The sequence below is a fragment of the Fragaria vesca genome, linkage group LG7 (assembly GCF_000184155.1).
Source record: "Fragaria vesca subsp. vesca linkage group LG7, FraVesHawaii_1.0, whole genome shotgun sequence".
Taxonomy (NCBI): Eukaryota; Viridiplantae; Streptophyta; class Magnoliopsida; order Rosales; family Rosaceae; genus Fragaria; species Fragaria vesca.
In genome coordinates this window covers 16,687,879-16,696,639 of record NC_020497.1, presented here as the reverse complement: position 1 = coordinate 16,696,639, position 8,761 = coordinate 16,687,879, and the positions used below count along the sequence as shown (strand labels likewise).

At 37.4% G+C, this 8,761-nt stretch overlaps 2 protein-coding genes across 2 annotated transcripts; both read left to right on the top strand.

The window, feature by feature from the left end:
* The first annotated feature begins 5,088 nt into the window (after positions 1-5,088).
* On the top strand, positions 5,089-6,065 carry LOC101290809 (CASP-like protein RCOM_1206790-like). Its single transcript, XM_004307478.1, has 3 exons — positions 5,089-5,291; positions 5,394-5,514; positions 5,697-6,065. The coding sequence occupies exons 1-3, from the start codon at positions 5,113-5,115 to the stop codon at positions 5,901-5,903; spliced, it is 507 nt and encodes a 168-aa protein (XP_004307526.1). The 5' UTR covers positions 5,089-5,112; the 3' UTR covers positions 5,904-6,065.
* Positions 6,066-6,909: 844 nt separating this feature from the next.
* On the top strand, positions 6,910-7,707 carry LOC101300407 (CASP-like protein RCOM_1206790-like). The gene is made up of 3 exons (XM_004308824.1): positions 6,910-7,088; positions 7,282-7,405; positions 7,501-7,707. The coding sequence occupies exons 1-3, from the start codon at positions 6,910-6,912 to the stop codon at positions 7,705-7,707; spliced, it is 510 nt and encodes a 169-aa protein (XP_004308872.1).
* The last annotated feature ends 1,054 nt before the right edge of the window (positions 7,708-8,761 follow it).

Sequence of the window (8,761 nt, the reverse complement as noted above, 5' to 3'; positions counted from 1 at the left end):
GGGGGGGGGGGGATGAATGTTTGACTAGACAGTGTAGCAGTGCGAAAACTTGATTAGCCTTTGTAAACTAACTAATCAGAGGTCCTGAAATCAATTAATTCTGACTCCGTGTATGTTTGTGTTTATCCGGAATTGGGGATTACCTTCAAGCAGTGATCTAAAACAAGGCCCCATTACTTATTTAGGCCGCGCCTAGGTGTTACAAGCCAGTTATCCGTCCTATTAGCACTTAACGAGTTGTCGAATCTTGGTTATATGCATTATTCTCTAAGCCCGCCTAAACACTTCAAGCATGCACGCCCTCCACCCTTAGTATAGCCTAACAAGATGTCGATGCTTACCTACAAGCATGATATAATTACTAATTAACTGGTAATTAATCGGATGTTAATTAACAGTCCTCATCGATCAATGAGTGTAATTCTGAGTAACTTAACTTTTTAATATGTGCTAACAACTTTTCCCGTTTGTATATCAACACCTTCAACTAATAAAGGAAATTCGATTGTTTCGGTCGTCCTTGTTCGAAGGCTCAAATTAAGCTTGCACCACACTGATTACGCATCACTAATTACAATTGTTCACGAGTACTTTAGATTCTGTAATCATATGATTCCAGTACTCACCGACATGATTTTCTATTCCGTGGACGTGTTATAGCGTAAGAGGATCGTGCATAATCCTCTAACCGTAAGGTCCTACATTCACTCACTCAACTTTTCATTTTTATAGTTTCTTGTGACATGTTTAACTTTAATCATATCTTAAAGTTGACGAGTCATGATTTCTTGTCCAACCTATAATCAGCTCGATTAGTACAGGCTGCAAAATCCAGTCTATGACGGCAAACTCCATTCTTACAATTCAAGATTTCAAGGAGCTTAATCTTGCTAGCTAGGCAGTCAGCAGCTAAATTTGAATGCACCAGTAGTGCTACTTTGATCCTTTCCATTTTTTTCTTCTTCTTTTGGATCCTTTACTTACGAGTTAAGATCACAAACATCATGTCACAAAGAATTATTGATGAAAGACTGAGGAAAATAGATCGAGCATGGATCTCTAACTTGATCAAACTAAAAAGAGTGAAATGAGACATGCATCTCGTTAACTTGATCAAACTGAAAACAGTGAAATGAGACATGCAGCTCGCTAATCTATGAATGAAGGCCCTACATATATGAATACACCAGTAGTGCTACTTTGATCCCTTCCATTGTATTTCTTCTTCGTTTGGATCCTTTGCTTTCGAGTTAAGATCACAAACATCCTGTCACAGAGAAGAAGAAGAAATTATGAAATCAAGTACGATTAAACCCGAGGGAGAAGAAAGTAATGTTGTAGGTTTCTAGTATTAGGAGGTTAATTCACAGTGCACTGGTTCGACTCGTCACAGTCCATGGCCATGCATGCTTAGTAGTAAAGCTTGCTTGTGCAGGTTGAAGAAAAGTGATGGAGAGGCCATTTGCTGTGGTCCAAAACATGTAAAGCAATATATATACATACTGGGGCAACGGTAGGAAAGCCATTGTTGTTGACGAAATAATGAAAGCTATAGGCCAGGTAAGGGGCATAATGACTGAGCAAATAGGAATGCCCTTATGCTAAAGCTTTGTATATATACACATATTTCACAAGCTTTACATGTCAAGCCCTATGCAACTAATCTGGACCACGTACTGCAGCCTTTGAACATGCATCATGTGAAGAACCGTGTAGCATCACTACTGGAAAATAGTATTTAGGCGACGGAATTAAAAAATTCCGTTTTCTAAGTGGTACTTAAGCGACAAAATTTTTTACTTAGGAGATGAAATATTTTGATCTCGTCTCCTAAGGATGACTTAGGAGACGGAATTTCATTCCGTCGCTTAAGTACTACTTAGGAGACGAAGTATTTTTACTTAGACGACGACATTTTGAAAAAATTAAAATTAAAAAATTTATATGAATCACTTAGGACACGAAACTACATTCCGTAACCTAAGTAAAACTTAGGAGACGGAAATATTTACTTAGAAGACGGAATGTTTTAAAAAAAAAACTATGAATCACTTAGACGACGGAAATAGAACATTCCGTCACTTAAGTTCTAAAAATTTGAGCGCCCATCTTTCCGCGTAAAATTTCATGAAAATTCAAACCAAAATATTTCAAAACATATCAATTCTTTTAAATCACACACTCACCAACCTTATCAATAGAAGGAAACTCATCTTCTCCTATAGCTCTCTCTCTCTCTCTCTCTCTCTCTCTCTCTCTCTCTCTCCCATCATTCTCATGCCGGCCTCTCTCTCCATTCTCACCGCTCCTTCCTCCGTTGCCACCTTCAACTGCACCACCCCCACCAACGCCACCTCTAACTGCCACACGCTTATCGACTTCGTCCCCACAAACGCCACCACTCTTAACGCCGTCAAGACCCTCTTCTACATCACCCGGCCACCTCCGCACCCTCCTCGGAGCCAACAACCTCGCCCTCTCGACCCAACCCGACTTACCCGTCCTCGCCGCCAGCAAGCTCCTCGTCCCCTTCTCTTGCATCGAGCCTCAGATCTGGGTCCGATCTTCGCCACCACAGGCGACGCTGCAGCCATCTTTCTCTCTCTACCAAGCCTTCCCGCCGACCCACCACCGTCCCTCGAAATTTCAAAGGGGTAAGAAATCAAGCTAAGTTCTTCAATTTTTTTGGTTTAATTAGCTTTGGTGATAGATTTATGTGTTTTTGTTTAATTTGATTTTGATTTTGATTTTAATTTTGGTTAGGATGTGATTGGTATGATGGTGGTGGCATGGTGGTTATTTGGCACGGTGGTGGTGGTGGTATATTTGGGGCAGATTGTTGACATGAAATTGAAAGGGAGACACTGTATCAGAAAGTTTACTGACCCCCAGTAAACTTCCACTGGGTTTACTAGGGGGCAATGAATTTGTTTATTAGAGTAAGAATGGGTATCTGTTGTGTATAATTGACATGAAATTAAAAGGGAGATACTGTATTGAATTTTATTGACCCCCAGTAAAAGTTTACTGGAGGGCATTAAACCTCTACTGGGTTCACTAGGGGTCAATAAAGTTGTTTATTAGGGTAAGAATTGGTATCTGTTGTGTGTTGTGCCCTTGAAATTGAAAGGGAGTTATTTTTTGCAAGTTTACTGATCGCCAGTAGAAGTTTACTGGAGGCCGGCAGTAAACTTTATTTTTTTTGATATGTAGTTTATAAATGCAAGTTTTTACTACTTATTTGCAGGATGAGAAGAAGTTCAAGACATATAGTTGTGACTTCTGAAACCAGCGGTGATAGTGGTATTTGGGGCGATCGGAGTGAATGGATAAAAAACTTGTGGTGGCGTTTTTTTAATTTTTTTTTCATCCTTTAGCGACAGAATTTAACTAGTCTGTCTCCTAAATGAATATTTTTTTTATTATAAAATAAAATCCGTCACCTAAGTGCTTAGGAGACGGAAAAGAACCACTTAAGCGACGAAATTTCAGGTTTCATCGCCTAAGTGTCTATCTCACCATACTTAGGCGACGGATCTTAGTCGATGGACGTTTCGTCTCCTAAATACTTAGGAGACAAAATCTGTCACTTAGGAAACAAAATAATTCCGTCTCCTAAATACTTTTTTCCAGTAGTGCATCTTGATCATAATACATTTTTAATATATAAGAAAGTGATAACTGTTAACGGATATCATTAAATCGATAGATCGATGATCATCATGTACAATATTATGAACAAATATTTTTAGTGGAACATAATACATATCAGAAACATTTCTGAACTCTATATCTGCTTCGTAGGGCTCATGAAAAATCTAAAAGTATGTGAATATTAATTAGTGGTGAATTTAAACATACACTGCTCAGTCGTCGATCGCGTTAGTCGCCATAGACGGAGCTAGTGGAACTTGTGAATAGGTTGGGTTATGGATGTGGGCTTCTCTCTGGAATATTCTTCGGCCCAAATTTTGGGCTCAGTTGATTTAGTAGCTGCCCATCATGGGTCAAGTGTTTGTTTGTAACTTTGTATCTGGCCGGGTTCCAATGGGCATGTCGGGGCTCTTTATGTCTTTATGTAATTGCAATTTCTTTCTTGTTCAACCGGAGAAAAATGTACGCATGCAGGAAGGTTAGTTTATGTAACTAGAGCTCAATGCTAAAATATACTTAGGATCAATAGCGAATTATATATAATCAATTTGATAAGAACGCCATTGATCATCATTTTTAACTTGTGAGCAAGTTCCCACTCAAGCTCAAGCCTTGTCAATCATGACGATCTCCGTTGATGATAGTTGACGTCAAAATAAAGAACACATGGTATTATTTTTTCCTGGTACTATTAAGTAACCAATTAACGTCAGTTGAGCGATAATATAGGCACGGTCAATGCTAAAAATACATGGGATTGACAGCAATTTGCATCCAATCAATTCTGATAAGAATGCCAAATCATCATTTAAATGATAATGTATACAGTATATATATGGTCTACAAGACTTGAAGAACAATTTTCAATTGGAGCTTTATTTGGATCCAAGTAACCCTTAATATTATTCCTTCAATTGCTGTCAAAATTTGCTTCCCCCATGCAGAAAAGAGTTGACAAAACTAATATATGCCCAGTTTTTGTTTTGTTTTTTGGAATCATGCTTATAATAAGACCAATGACATAGTACTTTCTTTTTAACTTTGAATCTAATACTCGATCTGGTCTAAGATTTGTGAGTAACATCCACTTTGGCAAGCAAAACAATAAGTACAAAGTCAATGAAAGCAAATTTATACAGCCCTCTTGTGTTCGATTCCTTTGTTTTGCATACCAGCTCTTCCGGGTCAAGCACGTTTAATATAAATGGCTGGAGTCATACTGGTTCATATAATCTATATACAAAGCCAACTCTCATATATTTTCAAGGTTTAAGTACTTAGCTAGTCATTGACTCTGAAATTAAGTGGTAGTTACAAGGAAATGCAGCTTAAGTAACCAGTGGCAATGGCATAGCCAATGATTTGAATTTGAAGTCTGGTTTATAAAAGGCTGGCAGTTGAACTTATATTTGCAGCAAGTAAACTAAGCAAGGCATACAAGAAGAAGAAGAAGAAGAAATGGCACAATCGTCCTCTGCAACCTCTGCATCTTCACGAACTGCCTCATTCATATTGAGGATATTGGCCTTCGCTCTCTCGCTCATATCACTCATAGTGCTCGCCACCAATACTGTAATTGTCACTGATTACGATTATAATGAGGCAAAGTTTCGTTTTCAGGATTTTTATGCCTACCGGTAATCAAGCAATTTGCTAACACATCTTTTTAAGTTGTTTATCTTTCAATTAGATAGTTATCTTTGAATATGTTGAATTAATGTGAAAGATTAATATTGCAGATACATGCTTGCTACGATCGTTATTGGTACCGCATACAGCCTCCTGCAACTCGTGGCATCAATCTGTAATGCAATATCTGGTGGTGAGGGCATGCTCGTTCTTGCTTTCTTTGGTGACAAGGTACATACTTTGAGCTACTTAACGGTCTTGATCAAACAATATCTGGTGATTCATTCGCTTTTATCAGTTTATGTGAATAAAAGAGAGAGGAAAAGATAACACTGAAACGAGGAGCATATATAGCTAGGTAAATTCTTTGATCATATAAAGTTCTTGACGGTATCGATCTTTTGGATTTGCAGTTTATATCCTATGTGATGGCCACCGGAGCTGCTGCTGGATTTGGTGTAACTGTAGACCTATCACGAGTCACGGGAGGCACGGGTTTAGACATGAGCAATTTCTTTGAGAAGGCATATGCATCAGCTAGTCTCCTCCTCCTCGCTTTCATTTGCACTGCGTTGCTATCTATTATCTCTGCCTTTGCACTTCCAAGGCGATCTCTTTGATTCCATCCCCCATTTACCATTGTCTTTCTACATCATAGATACACATATTCTCTTCGTTTCTTTTAGGCTTGCCTGTGTACGTGTTCGAGTCATGATCAAGTAATTGTCATTTCTAATTCCTTTGAATTAATTCTGTTTCTTCCTAACTAAGTTGTAAAATATGCAATATTGTCGTGGTGTGCCGATGCTTTCTCGAGTAATATATGAATGCTCCATAAACTAATTATCAAATGTCAATCTCACCCTTTTCCCTGCAAACACATTTGAGGTAATTGCTGGGACGACTATACACATTTGGTTGAGAGAGCCTATTTAGAATTTTAGATGTTTTGTCTAACGTACTTAATTAAGAAATAAGTATTTGACAAATATAAGCAAACTGTAGTTGACCTCCAAATGTAACATCGATGACTTCGAAAAGCTAATCGCAAAGCCAGAACACTCGCACCAAATTAATATAAAATCGATCGGATTTAACGTTCGGATAGTATTTGATGATTTTGATCCCTATAAAAAAAAATAATAATAATAAATAAAAATAAAAAAAACCCCTCGGATGATTAATTTCTTTTTCTATTTGTGAAAATTTGGATTCTTCAACCGTGATTTCATTATAATTAACTCACTGTCTACTACTCAAAGTAACCATATTCAGATTAAGCTCAAGCAATCAGTAGCCAAAGATCAAGCGAAAGTCAACCCAAAAGAGTTAAGCTAATCTCAGAAGAGCACCGTAGCTAGTTGTTGCTTTGGTTGTCTTTTTCAGAATCGGCTAGGGCGATGAGTACTAAGCATCACAGAAATGAACTGAAAAAATGGCACCTTTCGTATACACTTTCCTATGTTTGTCATCGTGTGTTTGTTCCCCTTAGTTTTGCCAAATGAGAAAAACAAATTTCATGAAAGGTCTTCGTAAACTCGTCTTTAAAAGGTGTAGGAGCTCAGCCTAAATGTACATCAACCAAAGATTTATTCACTTGTGTTCAGATATAGCTAGCAAATTAAGATGGAAACTCACACACCAGTAGTGCTTCCCACTAGATCTTCAAAGTATACTAATATAGGGCTGAGAGTCCTCACCTCAGCTCTTCTCTTCATGTCACTGGTCATCCTTGTCACCAATGTTAAGTCAAATTATACGGGCTTGAAGACGACACTTCACTTCTATGATCGTGTCGGATACCGGTATGCACTTTCACAGTATTCCGGCTTACTTCACCTAGTGTTCAATCTTCTCATGAAGTACTACTTATATGAATCTGATATACGAAATTTACATACATAAAACTTGTTATATATCCCTGTTTAGTTTTCATATTTAAACTTCCTAAACGTAATATTGAATGAATAATTTCCTTTTCTTTTAAATCACTCCCAGGTACATGGCTGCCGCAGTTGTTATTGGACTTGCCTATTCGATAATGCAAACTGTAACAGCAGTTATCCGCATCAATAAGTACAGTACTCAAGGAAACATCTTACTTGACTTCTACGGTGACAAGGTACATGTATATCTGTGATGAATATATATATGAGTCTATATATACTGTATTTGCTTTATATATTTCGGGAAGAAATAACAATTAGTGAATTGCAGGTTGTATCAACTATAATAGCTACAGGAGCAGTTGCAGGCTTTGCTATGACCGGAGAACTTCAGAGAGACGCTGGAAAAGGCTGGACTGAATATTATCACAAATATTTCGGAATGTCGCATGCAGCAAATGGACTTGCCTTCCTCGGATTTGTCTGCGCTTTCATATCATCTGTTTTCTCGTCATATGCACTCCCAAAGAGATTTTAGATAGATATTAATCATCGTAGTACTGTTTGTTCATTGAGTTGAAGTGTGTTACGGATGTTTAATTTGAATTGAAGTGTTAATTACCTCTTTAGTTTTGTTTAAATAACTTCTCCCCCTTCGAAATGTAATGGTCATATATGTGATCAATTTTCAAAGGGATTAAACTTTGGACTTGAAGCAAGTCATGAAAGCAAGGAATTTAAACATATATGAGCAAGGTTTAAGAGGGCTATATGCTGATATGCATCAGCTAGTGAGTTAGAGTCCTCTTCACATAAATTTAAATATCTGAAATTCCCAACTTCACTAAATCAAAGGACGAATTTTTGGTTCTATAACGTACCCATTTGATTAGCTGTAGACTTGATAGCTAAATATTGGTGAGAATGTGAAAAAAAAAATAGAATTCCCGGAATGACTCAAACCTTACACACACACAGCTTCTCAGCTGCGGACGTCTGCATTTATTCTTACGGTGCAGATTTCCACTTTACACTTACTTTTCAATTGAATTTTCACATCTCCACCGTCTAGTATTTAAATACTAATGTATAAATCATCTCCTCAAAATTTCAGCCAATTTGGTTATCATTAAGGCACTCAAAACTACGTTTTTCTGTTATAAACATGAACGGTTCAAGTTCGACAGAATATGTTCATCCATTAGTTTAATTGAGTTTGAGTGCCTTAATGATAACCAAATTGGATGAAATTTTGCAGAGATGATCTATACATTAGTATCTAAAGACTAGACGGTGGAGATGTGAAAATTCGATTGAAAAGTGAGTGTTAAGTGGAAATCCGCACCGTAAGAATAAATGCGGACATCCGCACTTGAGAAAAGTTGTATATATATATATATATTACTATAAAGATGATGCACCACATTTTGGGTCGACCTTACGTGTCAGCTGATCTTAACCATGTCATCATTTAATGAAACATTCTAATTAGATGGTGTATATGCCTCATATGCTGAAATATAAGGTGGGTTTTAGATGATTAATTGAGTGCATGCGTGATTCTTCAAAATGTGGTTCACGGTTCACCTAAC

Coding starts and splice junctions, on each gene's coding strand:
- LOC101300407 (XM_004308824.1), top strand. CDS start 6,910: ATGGAAACTCACACACCAGTAGTGCTTCCCACTAGATCTTCAAAGTAT. Junction 7,089..7,281: donor TATGATCGTGTCGGATACCG/GTATGCACTTTC, acceptor AATCACTCCCAG/GTACATGGCTGCCGCAGTTG. Junction 7,406..7,500: donor TTGACTTCTACGGTGACAAG/GTACATGTATAT, acceptor AGTGAATTGCAG/GTTGTATCAACTATAATAGC.
- LOC101290809 (XM_004307478.1), top strand. CDS start 5,113: ATGGCACAATCGTCCTCTGCAACCTCTGCATCTTCACGAACTGCCTCA. Junction 5,292..5,393: donor CAGGATTTTTATGCCTACCG/GTAATCAAGCAA, acceptor TTAATATTGCAG/ATACATGCTTGCTACGATCG. Junction 5,515..5,696: donor TTGCTTTCTTTGGTGACAAG/GTACATACTTTG, acceptor TTGGATTTGCAG/TTTATATCCTATGTGATGGC.